Source organism: Macrobrachium nipponense, chromosome 15, assembly GCF_015104395.2.
Source record: "Macrobrachium nipponense isolate FS-2020 chromosome 15, ASM1510439v2, whole genome shotgun sequence".
In the NCBI taxonomy this organism is placed as follows: Eukaryota; Metazoa; Arthropoda; class Malacostraca; order Decapoda; family Palaemonidae; genus Macrobrachium; species Macrobrachium nipponense.
Window position 1 is genome coordinate 62,906,528 of NC_087208.1, and position 20,937 is coordinate 62,927,464.

The window sequence follows — 20,937 nt, forward strand, 5'->3', positions numbered from 1 at the left end:
CTTCCAATCTTGAGATGAACTGCAGCGAAAAACAAATTAACATCTTAACATATCTGGATATAAATCCAGTTATAAATCATAAACAAGTAAAAAAATTAATTGGCGTAATCGAGTTTTCTGTACAGCCTATAATGCTGTATGAAACCTTCAGCCGCGGCCCATGAAATTTCCTGACCCAATTTGGTTGATGATCGGAGGGTGGGTGGTCAACATACCAATTTGCAGCGCTCTAGCCTCAGTAGTTTCTAATATCTGAGGACGGACAGAAAAAGTGCGGAGAGACAGACAAATGGCCATCTCAATAGTTTTCTTTTACAGAAAACTAAAAAATAAAGGTAATCTTGTTAATAAAAAGTACGTTCGACTACTAAATACTCGAAAAATTACATAGGAATAGAAATAAATAAGTAAATAAATTACAAAACCAAAGTCTCCCACCCCAAATCTCGTCGTCGTAAGACGAACTCTGGGCATTAGAAATTAATGGAATTCATTAAATTACGGATTTATGAAACTCATTAGCTTAATTGCATATCGCGTGCGCATTCTATTCGGGAGGTTCTAACATACTTTGTCTTGGCTCTACGGAGTCACTTTTCCACTTTTTGGGACCAGAAATATTATGTGTTTGTCTAATAATTAATATTTTCGTCGTTGATTATTTACTAGAGTTGGCGTTATAATTGTTAGTATTATCTATTGCATATGATACAGTCAAAATCTAAGAGGACTCCAAAGGGAAATTAGTCTACAGAGAGAGAGAGAGAGAGAGAGAGACGTTATAAGAAAGTGTGATACACAAAATATAAATATATATGAGGGAATGGAAAAAAACACCGATATATCGGAATTCGAGAGACGTCAGCAGACAGCAGTAATGAATTTGTTCATGCTTAAATATTTGGAGATCAGGAAGAAAATATATATCTTAGTTTAACCAGACCACTGAGCTGATGAACAGCTCCCCTAGGGCTGGCCCGAAGGATTAGATTTTTATTTGGCTAGGAACCAATCAGTTACTTGGTACCAGACCTACAGCTTATTGTGGGATCCGAACCACACTGTATCGAGAAATGAATTTCTAATCACCAGAAATAAAGTCCTCTGATTCCGCATTGGCGGCAGGCGGGAGCGAACTTGGCCTACCAAATTGGTAGGCGAGTATACAAACCACTCGTCCTTAAGTAATGCCTACAGTGCACCTCATGTATAGACTAAAAACAAAGGAACCTCGGTTTACATACCGGGTCCCTGGCGCCCTAAAATCCGAACCGTACCCTGGGCCAGAGAATTTAGTGGAAAAATCGACAATGGAGTTTAATTGAATATGAAATTTGGGCCAAAGGCCAAGCACTGGGACCTATGAGGTCATTCAGCGCTGAAATGGAAATTGACAGTAAAAGGTTTGAAAGGTGTAACAGGAAAAAACCTCAAACAGTTGCACTATGAACCAAGTGTTAGGAGAGGGTGGAGAGTAAGATGAAGAAAGAGAATATGAAAGGAGGTACAGCAAAAGGAACGAAAGTGGTTACAGCTAGGGGCCGAAGGCACGCTGCAAAGAACCTTAAGTAATGCCTACAGTGCCACTGCATGAGGTCCACTGACGGAACTAGCCCCCCACCCCACCCCCATCCACTCCCCACGGGGAACATCGACAATTAAACATAAGAATGTCGAATCACAAATGGCACAAAACTTCATTACAGTTTGAAGATTTTACACCCACCAATAATTTCCGCTATGCAATATCACGTCTCACGCATTCCATTAAACACATACCATACTGTTTTAAAAGATAACTTTTATTGACTTGTTAAAAAATATGTGAAAAAAGGTACTTCAAATAATCACTTTTTCTTGGTATCATCAGTGTCCAGGTAGACAAGGTGAGTCTGTTCATTCTAACGCCTGACGGTGAATAATATTACCATTCGATATCTCATTCTGTCGAAAATAGAAGTTATTCACATAAATCAAGAGGCGAGTGGGTGATATTAAATGGAGAATCTTTCGTAGTCGAGTCTATTAGGGTTAATAAACTTCATATTTGGATATATACTATATTCACTTCCTTGATTTCATTAGCGCCTCTCTCTCTCTCTCTCTGCTCTCTCTCTCTCTCTCTCTATATATATATATATATATATATATATATATATATATACATATATATATATCGTATATATATATATATATATATATATATATATATATATATTCGTATATATTATATATTATATATTATATATCTATATATCCACCTTGGAGTACTAGTAACAATATCAAAATCCCTAAGGTTTTGGATATGTGAATCATTTCATCCACTGACTTGAGAAATTATAATCCATTATATAAATAGAAATAGAAATATATATACCCATAAGCATTAGGGAGGCTTAAAATACCGGATCTGCCTCAGCTACTTCATATACTTGTGTTCCTAACTAAATGCACATAATATGCAACATTGATTCCATGGAATTTTCAGAAACAAATAATGGATATCATAAAAATTCGATCTCTATTCAAATTTTGCATAGTTTCCCATTTTCCCTTGACAGAAAACGTTTAATCAGAACTCTCCTCATTCAAAAAAATGACACTATTTCTATATGCCAAATTGTATTACCTTTCTGCACGCTCCCATTCATCACAAACTTGAGGGTCAAGTTTCTACAAATCATTCTTCCCATTCAAATCCACCAACCACAATTCGCTTGCTTCCATTCCACGATTCAGACCACATCTAACCACAGCTTACGAGGGGACGAAGTACCGCAAAACACCATCTGCAACACAGCCTAAAAACTGGAGGGCCAAAACCACAAGGAAGCTGCTGTCGTTTGTCATGCACTGCCTGTAGGGCAGGCGGGTGAAACGGAGAGAGCCAGTGGTACCCGGAGCTTCTACAGGAGCGAGGAAATAATGGTAATAAAACACGAAGTAAGAAAAATATGGCCACCGTCATAAACTAAGCCGTAACGAGAAACGACAGCCTCCATAAACTTTGGAAATACCAATAGATATAATGGCAGTGGTTACTGTTTGTAGCTGAACAAAAAACGAAAAGTAGTTCCTTCATATTCTCATGACCAAATATCAATTTATTATTCTGAAACTAAGAAAAGCGACTCCTTCATATTCTCAAGACAAAATATTGGTTGTACTTTGAAACAATGAAAAGTAATTCATTCCTATTCTTAAGACAAAATATTGATTGTATTCTGAAACAATGAAAAGCAGTTCCTTCATAATCTCAAAACCAAATATTGATTGTATTCTGAAACAATGAAAATCAATTCCTTCATATTCTCGAGACAAAATATGATTGTAATTTGAAACAATGAAAAGCAGTTCCTTCATATTTTCACGACAAAATATTGATTGTATTTAGAAACAAAGAAAAACAGTTCCTTCATATTCTCAAGACAAAATATTGGCTGTATTTAAAGATAATGATAAGCAGTTCCTTCATATTCTCAAGACAAAATACTGAATGTATTTTGAAGCAATGAGAAGCAGCTCATTCCTGTTCTCAAGACAAAATATTATTTGTATTCTGAAACAATGAAAAGCAACTCCGTCATATTCTCAAAACAAAATATCGATTGTATTTTGAAACAATGAAAAGCAGTTCCTTCATATTCTCAAGATAAAATATGATTGTATTTTGAAACAATGAAAAGCAGTTCATTCCTATTCTCAAGACAAAATCTGTATTTTGGAACAATGACAAGTAATTCCTTCATATTCTCAAAACAAAATATTGATTGTATTCTGAAGCAATGAAAAGCAGTTCATTCCTATTCTCAAGGCAAAATATGGATTGTATTTTGAAACAATGAAAAGTAACTCCTTCATATTCTCAAAACAAAATCTTGACTGTATTTTGAAACAATGAAAAGCAGTTCATTCTTATTCTCAAGACAAAATATTGATTGTATTTTGAAACCATGAAAAGCTACTCCATAATCTCAAGACAAAATCTTGATTGTATTTTGAAACCATGAAAAGCTACTCCATAATTTTCAAGACAAAATATTGATTATACTGATTGTATTCTGAAACAATGACAAGCAGTTCCTTGACTTTCTCAGGACAAAATATGGATTATTCCAAAACAATGAAAAGTAGCTCCTTCAAACTTTCAAGAGAAAATATATATATTATGCTTTGAATGCAGCAATGAGTAGTACGAACGAGAGAGAGAGAGAGAGAGAGAGAGAGAGAGAGAGAGAGAGAGAGAGAGAGAGAGAGAGAGAGTCCAAAGGTCACAACGCGAATTAAAACGAAAACAAAAAGACGGGTCTTAGAAAGTTCCTAGGTCAAGCATCGCCCCGGGTGGATCCATCAACTGCTTGGAGAGAAAAAAAAAACAATACAAAAAAAAAACTGAAACTCCGAGAAAAATTTATTGTCTTTGTTAAACTAGACCCTATAACAGGTCACGACTGAACAAAGGCCTTTGGGAGTATTTTGTGGTAATCTGTTTTAATGTCTGATCCACCTGTCGACTTTGAGTTTTTTCTTATTTTTTTTTCCTTTTTTTTTTTTTTTTAGCAGTTCAGCCTCTCAGGCCTTTCATTTCCCATTCGAAATTTCGTGTTTAGAATGACAACCTTTACGATCCTCCTGCTTGAAAACATTCGATGGCGTACCTACTCCTTCACCCCCCACAGATCTAGAATATATGAGTGGGCGCTTGCAAAGGTGTCATCTCTCTCTCTCTCTCTCTTCTCTCTCTCTATCATATATATATATAGAATATATATATATATATATATATATTATATATTATATATATATGTGTGTGGTGTGTGTGTGTGGTGGTTGTGTGTGTGTGTGTGTGTGTATTTATTTTATTATTAGTGACGTCAGCTTTAGTAGTCTTCAGCCAATCAATTTATTATTATTATATATATATATATAATATATATATATATATATATATATATACATACAATACATATATATATGTACATATATATATCTATATATATACATATGTGTATATATATACATATATATAGCTACATATATACACTATATATAAAATATATAGTATAAATAAAATACATACTACATATGTGTTCATATATTCATGTGCGTGAGCCGTTTTAATCAATAAAAGATGACTCACGAGAATTATAACAAGTCACTGACATTCACACTTCAATTTATATAATATGGATGAACCGCCGGGTCGAACTGCCCAACTGGTTGGGATGTTACTCCATCTACTAGTCAGGAAGCTGTGTGGGGTCTACGACCAAGATGGAACCACTTTGGCAGGTTCCGTTAAAGCCCAATAGCTCCTCTGTTATCCATATGCAGTAAGCTATGTATTTACTACCTGGCACTTAGTCAGCTGCAGAGTCACAGCCAGGGTACAGTAGGCGTAGCGATAGAAATCTCATCCCAAAGAATATTAGCTGATAATCTAACGTGCACTATACTGTGCGTGTATATAGACATCTAAATATACTTGTTTATTCTGTAGCCCTGAAGATGTAACATGATGTTACGAAACGCGTTGGCGAGTAAATTTTATCTTAATTGATAACTGGCTGTCTACTTGTCACGTATCCTTGGCATACACTTTTATATATATATATATATATATATATATATATATATATATATATATATATATATATATATATATATTATATATATATATATATATGATATATATATATATATATATATAAACAAATTGATGGAATAGCAAGTATAAATATTCGTATATACGAATTCATAAGATAACAGACATTCAAACATTATTTTTTTTCTTTTTTCTATATAGATTTTTGGCATTATGCCAAGCACTGGGGCAACTAAGGCCATTCAGCGCTAAAACGGAAATTGACAGTAAAAGTTTTGAAAGGTGAAACAGGAAAACCTCGCAGTTGCACTGAAACAATTTTTAAAAAGGGTGGACAATATTAGGGTAGAAAGAAAACATGAATAGAAGTACATTAAAAGTAACGAAAGAGGTTGCAGCCAAGGGCAGAAGGGACGCTGCAAAGAACCTTAAGTAATGCCTACATTGCACCAAATGAGGTGCACTGACGGCACTAACCCCCTACGGGGCATTCAAACATTAAGCCATGCATTCAATTCATATAACAATCCACATTCACAAAGTAACTACTTCCAACGATGATAAAAAATAGGAAAAAATTCACTTCAGTTTCGAAAGTAAAGTGTCTAACTCTTTATAAATCTCTACTGCATACTCCGACAATGAAAATCCAGTCTCTAACGAAATTAGAGTCAAATGATACGCAATCTGCAAGCAGACAACACGAACATGACTTTCTTCATTCAAGGTATCCATCGAAGCCGACGCCGGTCACGAAACTCCAACCCACTTCGATAAAACGTTAATCCCGACAATACTCGGAACCGGTCATTTGCTTCCTTCCCAGTCATTACTCTCAAGCACAACCTTTGCGTTCGAGAGATTTCTTCTCTCCGGCATCTTCCGTCTTGGGTTTCTACCGCCATTCGCTACGAATGAGGTGTGCTGCCTTCTCTCATTTATAAAGGAGTCCATGAATAGAATTGAATCTAGAATCTAGGCCAAAGGCCAAGCACTGGGATCTATCTATGAGGTCGTACAGCGCTGAAACGGAAATTGAGAGTAAAAGGTTTGAAAGGTGTAACAGGACGAAAACTTCGCGGTTGCAATATGAAGCAATTGTTAAGTTTGTTTGTATAGTGTGCTTCATGTTGCATGGAACCAGTGGTTATTCAGCAATGGGACCAACGGCTTTACGTGACTTCCGAACCACGTCAAGAGTGAACTTCTATCACCCCTCAGTGGAGTGCCAGAGAATTGAACTCGCGGCCACTGAGGTGGCAGGCCAAGACCATACCGGTCAATCCACTGAGGTGCTTGAAGCAATTGTAAGGAGAGGGTGGACAGTAAAATGGAAGAAAAAGAATATGAAAGGGGGTACAGTAAAGGGAACGAAAGGGGTTGCAGCTGGGGGTCGAGGGCATACTAGAACAAAAACTTAAGTAATGCCTACAGTGCACTGCATGAGGTGGACTGACGACACTGGCCCCCTCTACGGGGATAAGGAGTGCATGTACTTTGATTTCTATAACTGCATTTTAACCCAATCAAGAAAAATGTTACAACAAGCCAGAAAAAAAAAAAAAAAAAAAAAAAAAAAAAAAAAAAAGAGGAATTTAGCTCAGTCCTTTACTGACCGAATTACATTGAAAGGACTTTAAATGTCAAGTGCGTTTCCGAAACCAACAATCAGTTCCACAAGGACTCCTGTCATTAAAAGAACCCTTTTTTTCGATTTTGCAACTTTCAAATCGACTTTTCTGCCTACACTTAACATTCTTCGGAATACGAACTCTCTCAACATCCGCATACTTCTCTTCATGCAACATCTCTTCATTAGCTGTTTCTTTATATGGCGTTTTTACGTTGCATGGAACCAGTGGTTCAACGGCTTCACGTGACTTTCGAACCACGTCGAGAGTGACTTCTATCACCAGAAATACACATCTCTAACCCGTTCATGGAATGCCCGAGAGTCGGACTCGCGGCCAACGAGGTGGCACGCCAACACCATACCTACCACGCCACTGAGGAGCTGAACCTCAATTCTTCATTAGCATGTTTTACTCTAGCATTCTTTCTCACCGACTCCCTACTTGTTTCCCTTTAATTCACTTCTCTCCTCAAAAGATCGTATTTTCGGTCATCTCGTTTATTTTATTAAACCTCTATTTGTTGCTTCAAAGAATTTTTTAATTCCCTCTTCCTCTGCGCCTATAAGGACTTATTTTCCATTTCATCTCTTGAATTAAATTTAATACAAAATTAAGGCCAAGCACTGGGACCTATGAGGTCATTAAGCGCTGAAACGGAAATTGACAGTAAAAGGCTTGAAAGGTGTAACGGGAAAAAGGAAGAAAACCTCAAAGCAGTTGCACTAAGAATCCACTGTTAGGAGAGGGTGGAAAGTAAGATGGACGAGAGAATATGAAAAGAGGTATAGTAAAATGGAATGAAAGGGGATGCAGATAGGTGCCGAAGGCACGCTGCAAAGGACCCTAAGTAATGCCTACAGTGCACCGCATGAGGTGCACTGACGTCACTAACCCCTAACGCGGGGTTTGTTTTGCTTTATTCCACCACGTCCAACAACATTTCCATCGACGTGCGTTTTTTCCCCTACGAAGTAAAGTTCCTCCAATTGTGTGTTGTTCCTCGACCTTTCCCCCTCGTCCTCTGACTCACTCTTCTTTTCCATCCCACTACTTTCTTTCTTCCCGCAAAATTCCATAATTATCGTTGTGATCTTGTCATTACACTGCTCGGGGATTTGGTTACAATCGAAACACAAACATTTCTCTCTAGCTTGTTTGTATGGTGTTTTTATGTTGCACCAGTGATTATTCAGCAACGGGACAATCGGCTTTACGTGACTTCCGAACCACGTCGAGAGTGAACTTCTATCACCAGAAATACACATCTCTAACTCCTCAATGGAATGCCAGAGAATCGAACTTGCGGCCACCGAGGTGGCATGCCAAGACCACGCCACTGAGGCGCTCATTTCTCTCTAGCGTTTTCCTTTTGATTTGCTCTCAGAGTCTTCGTGTTATGTGGGTTGTGGCGATTGTGATATAGTGTTGTAATTAACCAAATTACTCCTGGTATTAATACCTGTGCTGTAATCCCCTTTATGCTTTCGTTATCGCAATATTATTCTTGTTTGTCTTCACGCCCATTTATTACATCTCCCTTCTATTATTTCCTTTAATTCAACTATGGATTTTTCTTGAAATTAACTGGGTATTTCCTTCATTATTGCCTATTACGCGATGATATTCCGTTTTCATTTTATCGTGTGGTTTTTTTTCCCCCTTTTGCGTTTTGTGGTTTTTTCTTTTTTTTTCATTCAACAAATTTCTTACCTTTTTGTTCACTATTTATAACAATAAAATATTTACTTCCTTTATTTGTGTATATACTTACTTATTCATTTTCATGATTCCCTCTTGTATAATCAACTTATAAAGGTATTCCATTTTAGAACTATTCCATATCAAAGAAAATCCTAACATTCTATAGAATAACGTTTATTAATGTATAACTACTTACATACAAAGCGTTTGAAAATGTCTGGAAAAGATTGTGGCGATACAAATGCTCCTTTTCATCAAATTCGAGAGACTTCAGAATCAGATATATAATACCACTCTATCTAGGCCACATATTGTCGTCGTAAAGGCCCGTCCACACTGTCGAGCTTTGCTCGACGAACTCTGTTCGATGTGGCGTCAGAAGCGGAGAAACACTGGTTAATTAAGGTTCTGAGTTTTCCCGCTTCTGACGTCACATCGAACAAAGTTCGTCGGGCAAAGCTCGACCGTGTGGACGGGGCTTAATGAAACAGAAGTTGCATAGTTTAATTCCTTAAGTAATAAATATGTAAACACAATACAGATACCTTCTCCCAAACCATCACAAAAATGTCCAAAATGATAAATACCTCCATCTCTTTCTCATGTATTTCCAGAAACAGTTGAATGTCGTCTATCCTTCAAGAAATAATACTTGCGACTAACATATTCTTAAATCTAGGTAAGACCAGTAAGACAATCTTGTACCAAGATGATCGACTTTCATAATAATTTCCATTTTAAGTTTAGTGCTAGAGTTTTTTTTATTTAGCGTCTATTCACTTAATTAAGCTATAACAGTATGCAAACAGTAAACTATTCATAGGTATTCAAGCCTGACAAATACTAAATTAAAAGGTATTTCAGTCTGTCAAAACTGGTGTTACGAAAAAAAAGGGACATTTTCAAATTACATACACACACACACACACACACACAACACACACACACACACACACACACATGGGTCTTGGGGTCTAGTGGTCAAGCTACTCGCCTCACTAGGCAGAGCGCCCGGGAGAGATCCCGGAAGGTAGCTACAGCACGACATACTGTGAAGTTCCATTGAGCCCCACTATGCACTGGCGTAAGCGCAGTTAGACGACTCTAGTGGGTCGCAGCCAAGATGGAAACGGGCTTTGGACAAGCAACAATCTCCCCAAAAAATATTGAAAATAATTATGAAGTAAATGTGGAGTGCAAAGAGATAAAAGCAGTGGAATGTAATTAGTATGATACAACAATATGTTGGCATAAGAGAAACGAAGAATCAGGAGAGCTTTCACAGCTGGTTTAGTTTGTTTTTGTTTGTTTGTTTGTTGTTTTAACGTTGCATGGAACCAGTGGTTATTCAGCAACGGGACCAACGGCTTTACGTGACTTCCGAACCACGTCGAGAGTGAACTTCTATCACCAGAAATACTCATCTTTCACCCCTCAGTGGAATGCACGAGAATCGAACTGGCGGCCACCGAGGTGGCAGGCATAGCTAGTTTGATCCTGTAGGGAAAATTTAGGGAAATAGGACAAACAAATATTTGTCCCAAGTTTTCGAAGGAAAGAAATGCTGATAGACATGGGGTGAAACAGAATGTTGGGACAGGAAAGGACCCCGTAAAGAATTATCGTGACTTCGAATTGAGCAAGGCATACTAAGGGCGGAATCAGGGTCCAGGGAAGCTTCTCTGGATCCACAAGAACGGCTGGGGGCGGGGGGGGGGGGTGGTGTCCACGCGATGCTCATGATCTTTCAGGGAGGGGGGTATGTTAACCGACAGGTGTTCTAGAAGTTTTTTACAGCGGAAATTCATCCTTGACTAGACAATTAAAGGATGAGCATAATTATGATTTTTTCTTGGAATCATCCCTATTAGGAGCAGTATATTCTCTACCATACATACATAGATACACACACACACACACACACACACACACACACACACACACATATATATATAGATATATATATGCTAAATGACTTTATTAGTAAAAATATAAAAATATCTATATAAATAAATTTATTTATTTTATATTATATATCTATATATATATTATATATAATGTATGTATATATATATGACTGTGAAATATATTCTGTTCAAACAGAATTTCATCTAGTAAAAGCCTATAAAAACGCCAAATGTAGAAAGTAAATTTCAGAAGACCTGCCCAGAAGAGAGAGACAGTTTAGTCTCTGATAATAAGCATTTACTTTCCACATTTTCGCGTTTTAATGGGGGTCCTTTTTATTAGACATATATATGTGTGTAATACATATGTATAATATCATATATATATAAAATATATATATTATATATATATTATATATATATACATTATAACAGCTATTTTGAAAAGCGTATACAAAAAAGTGTGAAAAACTCGAGAAGTCAAGGGTCACTTGGGGTTTCACAAAAAGCCTACATAGTACATATCTGGTAAAATAAGTGTCCATCTCTCTCTCGCCTCTCTCTCTCTCTCTCTCTCTCTCTCTCTATTTGTGTGTGTGTACCGATATATCATACAGCAATAATGAAATTCACTCCTACATCCAGTCTCACTCACAACTCACAATTCCTATCAACAATTCTCTTTCCACTTCAGAACCCAGCCATATGTACGAGTAGTCCCCCCGTCTCTTCTTCTTTACTTTTTCTTCATGTGTTCCAGCTCATGGAGAAGCCTGAGGCGACGTCTGTCTCGAATGGCCTCCAGCCCCTTCTGATCGGCCCCTCTGAAGAAGTCCAGCACTGACCTGCGCCTTTTTTCGATGCATTTCCCGGGCTCTGTTTTTTTTTTTTTTTTTTTTTTTTTTTTTTTACAGAATAACAAGAAAAAGGCAGAGATGATGATAATAATAATGCAGAAACCAAAAAAAATAAAAAAAAAAATAAAAAACTTAACTTGAAATGTACGAGAAATTAAAATAACTTGAAAAATACGAGAAATTCAAATTTAAAAATACGAAAAATTAAAATAATTTTAACAATACGAGAAATTAAAATTTAAAAATACAAAAAATTACAATAACTTTAAAAATACGATAAATTCAAATTTAAAAATACGCTAAATTAAAATAACTTCAACAATACGAGAAATCAAAATTTAAAAATACGAAAAATTAAAATAACTTTAACAATACGAGAAATCAAAATCTAAAAATACGAAAAATTAAAATAACTTTAACAATACGAGAAATCAAAATCTAAAAATACGAAAAATTAAAATAACTTAAAAATTGCAAGAAATTAAAATGCAAAAATACGAAAAACTAAAACAACCTTAAAATTACGAGAAATTAAAATAACAAAATAGCAAGAGAGATGTAACGAAACTAGGGAAATATTCAGTAGCTATCAAATACAGAAGTAAAATTATGTCAAAACGTAATAAATATAAAAATAAGGATGGTTTGAGTTTTACAAACTAATCGAACATAAAAACAAATAATTATTTTTTTTAACAATACAAGTTAAAACAACATGCAGGACAACACAATATAATGAAACAAAAATTAAAATGGAAAAAAATAGTCTAAAACACAAAATAAGAAAAACTCAGTAGGGATTCATAACAGAAATAACCTAATAAATTAAGGTATAAAAAAAATGAGCACAGCCGGCAGTCTCGGCATGAGATTTGGTATAAATCGAAAGGAAAAAATTGAAAATGACGTGCTGTAGTATGCGCAAGACATAAACAGTGAGACGACAGGATACATATATGCATGAGAACCATACGTAGAATAAGAGTTACAATACACACACATACACATACACGCACACACACAACACAAACATATATATAACCATACATATTATACATACATATATATTATATATATTAATATTAATATAATATTATTTATATATATACTTATATATATATATCAGCAATAAGTCACAACGGCACGTGACAAATATGTACGTAAAGAGCCACATGAAAGGTGAAAAATTAAAGACCAGGTACCAAGCGCTTTCGTGTATTGCGTACACTTCTTCGGGGTACAAAGTAAAATAAATAAATAGAAACATAAACAAGAAAATTTCATAGAACAAAGGTCAAAGCCATTAGCAAGCAAATCATCATTACAAATTCTCACTACCAAACAAGTAAGAATACTTTAAAAGTGCTTAAGAACTGAAACTGCAGTTAGTATAACAGGCTATTGCTAAAAGGTGACATTGTATTTCCCTACAATTTTATAAACACGGTAACTATCTAATTTTAAAATATACATATTTTTAGATGACGTTAAATATTTAGTATTACAACCGATGTCATCTGAACTGATCAAGTATGAACTGAGTTAAATATAAAATTTAGGCCAAAGGCCAAGCACTGGGACCTATGAGGTCATTCAACGCTGAAATGGTAACTGACAGTAAAAGGTTTGAAAGGTGTAACAGGAGGAAAACCTCAAAGCAGTTGCACTATGAATCAAGTGTTAGGAGAGGGTGGCAAGTAAGATGAAGAAAGGGAATACGAAATGAGGTACAGTAAAAGGAACGAAAGTGGTTGCAGCTAGGGGTCCAGGGCAGCTGCAAAGAACCTGAAGTAATGCCTACAGTGCACCACATGAGGTCCACTGACGGCAATACCACACTACAGGTGATCAAGTATGAAGCTTATTATGCTTACCACTTACCAAAGCTTACAATATAAACACATCAGCCTATCAGCTTATCATACCTCGACCTATCAGACTTTATTATCATTATTAGTTCGGTAAATGAAACCTATTCACAAGGACTTGAAATTCAAGCTTCCAAAGAATCTCGGTTTCAACCTCCCACCGCAGACCCCACACTGCAGTAACTGTTCGCGATACAGAGCCAATTATTTTTTTTTATCGCCTTGGGTAGGCGCGAACTCGCGACACCTGACCGGCATGTCATGACACTAGCGACTATACAAACGGACCTGCTAAAATATCATGATGGATTTCGTTAGGTATAAGTACTACAATCTGGTTTATAGCAGAAAGTATGGCATTACTGTTGGCTGTAGGATATCGTAAAAACGTTCAAGTGCAGGCAATACTAGAAAGTTTTTATTACTTATCACATTTTCCCACTTTCTTAATCGCCATAAGACCAAACGTTCAACGTATCCGATGATAATTTACTGCAGAGTAATTTAATGAGACCATAGCCGCATTTCTAAACCTTCTTACCGCTACATACATACATACATACATACATACATACATACATAAATCCATACATACTTATATATATATAATATATATATATATATATATATATATATATATATATAAATATATATTAATTAATGAAGATAAGGCTCTGCAAGTCTCGGAAATTCCACCTAAACCGCAGATAGCGAATTTAGCAATAAGCATAAACCTTCAACTACCTTAAAGGACGCCAGAGTGATGATAAAATGTATAACAAGGAGTACTAGGTAAGGAGCTAATACACAACTGACTGACTGACTTGTTTATACAATCTGGCGTCGCAACGACTACGATCATCCACGTCATGCAAAGCCACACTCCGTCAAGCCCGGCAATACAAGAAAGATCAACTTCTACTTTAATATTGCACCCCGCCCCCCAAAAAAAATAATAATAATAATTTAAATCGTCGTTTTCCCGATGAATCCAACCTACCCTAACCTAAAAGGGGTGACGTAATGCTTTCATCATAAGAATCCGTTCATCCGTTCTTGAGGTACCTTTCTAAACACACACACACATACACACTCGCACGCACGCACACAAGGGTTAAGAGCAACTCTCACGCGTTTACTTAAAAATGGAAGGACGAGATTCTTCCACGAAACCAAAACAAAGTTGAAAAGGTCCCACACGAAATCATTCGCTTGTCAAAGAAACGTAATCTTACACAGATGAATTACTTACAAATCAGAAGAAAAGATCGGGGACAAAAATTAAATTAGTTGTGTTCACAAAATAAAAACAGACTTCTCGAGTTATTCAAAGTTCGAACGAAAGGAAGAGTTGAGAGATACTGTAATTCACGGACTTCAAATGGTATTAAAAATCATCAATGAAACTGAGTAGACTTCTCGAAGGAATAAAAGAAAAGAAATCAAAAGGAATGATTAGAAGGAATGAAAACAGTTCAGAGGGAATATGGAAGTAACGGGAAAAGCAACGAGCACATGCTTATTTGTGTAACAGAGTTATAAATGAGAGAGAGAGAGAGAGAGAGAGAGAGAGAGAGGAGAGAGAGAGAGAGAGAGAGGTGCATATATAAATATACAGGGTGTCCATAAAGTCCCAGTACCATTACAAGTATTTATTGCTCAGAAACCATATAACATGGATTAATGCAGTGTTTTGTAGAATGTACTACATTTCCTCAAGTTTACATTCAGAGCATTTCATGCAATACATTCCACATGAGCACCTCCAGTTGCCCTCACAATGTCGAGACGATATTCCATCTATCTCCCTCCATACGCGCTGCAGCATATCAGCGTCAACTGTTTGGACAACTTTAACAATGCTTCTACGAAGTGTGGCAAGATCATGTATTGCATAAAGTACTCTACATGTAAACTTGAGGACATGTAGAACATTCTACCAAAAAAAAACTGCATTACTCTATGTTATATGGTTTCTGAACAATAAATACTTGTAATGGTACTGGGACTTTATGGACACCCTGTGCATTTTCATCAATAACCCGTTTCCTTAAAGAGAACCGCAACAATCATCGATATATATATATATATATATATATATATCTATATATATATATATATCTATATATATATATACTATACATAATTATATATACGTGTATATGTAATATATATATATTACTACAGGGAATATGAAACAAAGATACGAATACTGAGTTGTTACGACACAGTTAAGAAACTACTACTTGTAGCTGTAATTTATCATTTACAAACCATATGCCAGGGTAGAAATACAGTAAACACGAACATTCAAGGACTTTCCTTTGCGACTGACTGCTAACAGTCTTCAACTATCTGTGCGTTGGTTTGTGATGTGTTTCCACCGCAGCCTATTACAAACTTTAATCGAGATATACAAGAAAAATCTTTAAGTAAGCCAATCACGTGACTGTCTGATTTATGAAATTTAGGTTCCCATCCCAAACACCCGGACACTTTCGGCCACAGAGCTCATAAGACAGTGAAAAGAGGGACGGAATTGAACTGAATATAGCATTTAGGCCAAAGGCCAAGCGATGGGACCTTTATGGTCATTCAGCGCTGCAACGGAAATTGGCGGTAAAAGGTTTGAAAGGTGTAACAGGAGGAAAACCTCAAAGCAGTTGCACTGTGAATCAATTGTAAGGAGAGGGTGGAAAGTAAGATGGAAGAAGGAATATGAAAGGCGGCACAGTAAAGGGAACGAAAGGGGTTGCAGATAGGAGCCGATGGCACGCTGCAAAGAACCGTAAGGAAATACCCCGAAGGAAAAACCCCCCCCACCCCGCTCTACGGGGATGTAAAGAGGGAGATGATGTGATTTAAAATGACGAAAAAGAACTCGGGAACATAAAGGGAATATAAAGATGGAATTAGGAGGTGTTGGACAGGAACTACTATAAGTTAAGTATATCTTAGTTTAATCAGACCACTGAGCTGATTAACAGCTCTCCTAGGGATGGCCCGGAGGATTACGATATTTTGACGAGGCTAGGAACCAATTGGTCACCTAGCAACGGGACCTACAGTTTATTGTGGGATCCGAACCGAAATATGTTGAGAAATGAATTTCTATCACCAGAAATAATTCCTCTGATTCCGCGTTGGCCGAGCCAAGAATCGAACTTCGGACCACCGGAGTAGTAGCAGAACGCGAAAACCTCTCGTCCAACGAGGAACTCAAGAAGGACTATAGTGTACAGTTAAAGGCTAAAGAGTGGATGCAGACAGGGGCCGAATCGGAAACTGAAAACAATTTAGTAGTACCTACAGTGCACCGCGTGAAATGACCTGACAGCAATGCCCTCCTACTGAGTTCAACTGAACAGGACCGAAGCTGCAACTTCTTAGATGGAGCACTGAAGATTTGTTCCCAAACTGTCCCCTCCCTCGCCCTAACCCCCCTTCCTTGACACTCCCCTCCCCTCCCCTCCCCCTTCACTGATCCCTGACCCCTCCCCCTCACCCTTCCCTGAACCCCCATGATCCTGATTCCTAAAGCCTAAGAACAAAATTGTGTACGTTATTCGAGGTGGGAAAAAAAAGAGTAAATTTAAAAGAATGGCAATACACTCCATACTGCGTCTGGTTATAAATGACAGTAATAAAAATGACATGAATTCCTTTTCTGCATAGGTCCAATATTTACAGCAACAACGGCAACACTTCCCTGTTAACACAACAACGGAGACAATAACACATAAAACCACCTGTTAACCACCTGTTAACAACATCAACAACAACGAAAACAATACCACACAAAAACACTATTTAACATCAACGAAACCTATAACACACAAAATCACCTGTTAACATTATCAACAACAACGAAAACAGTAACACACAAAACCACCTATTAACAACAACATCAACAACGAAAAGAATAACACATAAAACCACCTATCAACAACAACAACGAAAACAACAACACATAAAACCAAACAGAATCAAAGACACGACTCAAAATAAAGCGCGAATTCCAACCGTGCAAGGTGTCATACACTTACCAGTGAGATAATAAAGATAGCAATCAGCATCCGAGGTGTCAGGTGGGCATGACTCCTGGTGGCATTCCAGGCCGGTGCCGCATTCCCCGTAGATACCCCAGGGTCCTCCGCATTCCTCGCCTAAGGCCTAAGTGACAAAAAAAATAAATTAATGAATTAATTAATGAACTAATACAAGGGGGAAAACACAGAAGCACTCGAGAGAAAATAAAAAATTTTCATTATTATGGTTGGATGTAATGAGAAGAAAGGCATCACATTACAATAAACATTTAAATATATAAACAAATAAATAAACATATGAGCAAATAAATGAATAAGTAATTAGACAGATAATAAAAAATAAAGGTTAAAATACAGAAGCACTCAAGAGAACATCAAAGATGTTAATAAGTTTTATATATAGATGCATCTGAAAAGTATCACATTACAATAAACAGTTAAATATATAAACAAATAAATAAACATATGAGCAAATAAATGAATAAATAATTAGACAGATAATAAAAAATAAACGTTAAAATACAAAGCACTCAAGAGAAAATCAAAGATTGTAAAAAGTTTTATATATAGATGCATCTGAAAAGCATCACATTACAATAAACAATTTAATATATAAACAAATAAATAAACATATGAACAAATAAATGAGTAAGTAGAAAGATATAAAAAATAAAGGTTGAAAATTACAGAAACACTCAAGAGAAAATCAAGATGTTAATAAGTTGTATATATAGATGCACCTGAAAAGCATCGCATTACAATGAACAAACCAATACACAAATAATAAAATAAATAAACATATAAACAAATATAATAAATCAATGAAACGCAGAAAGTACAAAAAACGCAAGAGAAAATCAAAGATGTCAAGGATGTTTATGGCCGGATGTATCCGAGTGACATCACATTACAATGAGAAACGTATTCAATGAAGAAGGTAAAATGGGTAAACCCATTTCGCTGGAATTTAGCGGAACTAACTGACAGAGAAGACTCCTGTACGAGGCAAAAAAACTAACAACGGTGGCTGAGTGGGATCAGGTTATGCTAGACAAGTATCATACCGACTTGAAAAATGCAATGTCTTTGTCTCCCGGGAATTAATGCGGAATCTTACGAGCATAGGATCAAAGTCTATTTTTGTTAAATGAAGTCGAGCAGGCATTAAGAGAGACAGCGATTCATTTTTTTCAATAGTTACTTCATATAGTCTTTGTTTTGGTCCTTTTAGTTGTTTGATGTTGATGGTGTTATCATTATTTTTAGGTGTTTTTATTCCCTTGATAAATCAGTTTAGTTTGAAATTACAGTAGTTATTTCTTATTAAAAGTCTACATTAAACTTTTTGCTGTACGAATATGATTCAAAATCGAAATGGGATATTACTACAGTAAACTTATTTTGATACTTATGCGCTCAAGTTCACCTCAATCATAACACTGATAACATTAATTACTTATCTATATGAATAAAGAAAAATGTAAGAAAATAAATGATACAGGTGAAGAAAAGGAAGAAGGCAACAGAAACTCTACAGAAGTTGTAAAACAGAAGAACAATGACAAAAAAAAATAAAAAGGAGGAATAATTTTAGTTGCATTTAGAATTTAAGCCAAAGGCCAAGCGCTGGGACCTATGACGTCATTCGGCGCTGAAAATAATGTTGAAACAATTGTTGGGAGAGGGCGGAAAATAAAATGAAAGAGAGAAGACGAACGGAGGTATAGTAAGAGGAATGAAAGGGGTTGCAGCTGGGGGTCGAAGGGACGCCGCAAAGAACTTTTCAAGTATTGCCTACAATTTCCCTCTGGAGAGAGAGAGAGAGAGAGAGAGAGAGAGAGAGAGAGAGAGAGAGAGAGAGAGCAAATTGTATAAACAATGGATAATGGTCCAAGCTTACCCCTGCGCAGACGGCGCAACATCCGCAAAGGTCATGCGCTAATCCGACGGGACAGTCACCCTCGTCCAAGACAGCGCATTTTGCGTGGTCACAAGCACAGTTCACGGCCAGGCTCCTATTGAACAGAAAAGGAAATTACTAGCTGTTTGAGGGATACAAATTTAGAAGTATAATAAATTCATATAAAAATAGAGCTGATTTGACCAGAATTACTGAGCAAGTGATAGTAAGTACGTATCACTGAAACATTCTTTACGACATAACGCGAGATTTAACAGACATGAAAACGCATAAAAATTTCTAGCTGCTTGAGGGATACGTGAAAATTTATAAGTCAATAACTTCTTATCAAAATAGAGCTGATTTGACAAGAATTACTGAACCAAAATAGAGCTGATTTGACAAGAATTACTGAACAAGTGATAGGAAGTACGTTTCACTACCATTATGACATAACGCGAGATTTAACTGACATGAAAACGCATAAAAATTGACTGACTCACTATTCGGATTTCTAGACGCGACAGCATACAAACAAGATGCAAACTTGTAAACATTTGCGAACTAATATGAATAATATTTGAGATGAGAAAAGCAAGCAAGCTTCGAGCATTACCCTGATGTCAAGCTAAGAAACACCACCGACAAGAGAAGAGCTTTGAGCGTCGCCATGGTGTCCTTCCGAAGATGAGAGGTAAAGTGATGCTTCCAAGCGATGCTTCTAGTAATTATTAAAGCAACTCGTCCGTCCCTGGCCTTCCACTACTCGAGAAAAAAAACCAGAGCAATAAAACAAAAATAAAACCAGGGGCCATCTGATCCTTCTGGGGACCTGCCCTTTATCGGTGCAAACCTGTCACAAAAGTGTGATTTACGAGCGATTTCCCGGAATAAAATGACGGCGGACGTGTCTGCACAGCATCATCGTCTATCCCTTTGTTTCGAAAGGTCTGGAGTATCAAGCATCACTCTACCAGCAGATCAACAGGCTGCAGATAAACCAGAAGCCCCTGTCCATCAGGAGCGGCGAAATGATACCCTACACACACCGATAAATCAATCACAAAGCCTTCTTTCCACGAACGGGTTAACGACCTCATTAAATTCCAATCGATCTTAATTTACATGTTCGGTGTGATTTTTTTTTTCTCTTTTTTTTTTTCAGGCCCAAACAACGACGACCAATTACTGGAGAATCCAACAAAGGCAAAAACTCGAGTACATAGCTCTTATAACCGAAGAATACCACTCGTTAGTGAAGAATGTCGACTCTACGAGTAAGGTCGATAGCGCCTTGTGGTCGGCAATACCCCGAGCAGTTATGACCGGAAGTATAACATTATGATAATCAAATGTAAACTTTAAGAGCATACTGTCCGATGCCCTTCTGTAACGGAACAAGCCACCCACTTCCGG

General features: G+C 36.7%; 1 protein-coding gene across 1 annotated transcript; it reads right to left on the bottom strand.

The window, feature by feature from the left end:
* Positions 1-11,259: 11,259 nt before the first annotated feature.
* LOC135226885 (neuroparsin-A-like) lies at positions 11,260-20,269 on the bottom strand. The gene is made up of 4 exons (XM_064266577.1): positions 20,138-20,269; positions 19,522-19,636; positions 17,619-17,745; positions 11,260-11,723 (listed from the first exon to the last, which is right to left on the bottom strand). Exons 1-4 carry the CDS (start codon positions 20,191-20,193, stop codon positions 11,584-11,586), a joined length of 438 nt encoding a protein of 145 aa, XP_064122647.1. The 5' UTR covers positions 20,194-20,269; the 3' UTR covers positions 11,260-11,583.
* Between the last annotated feature and the right edge of the window lie 668 nt (positions 20,270-20,937).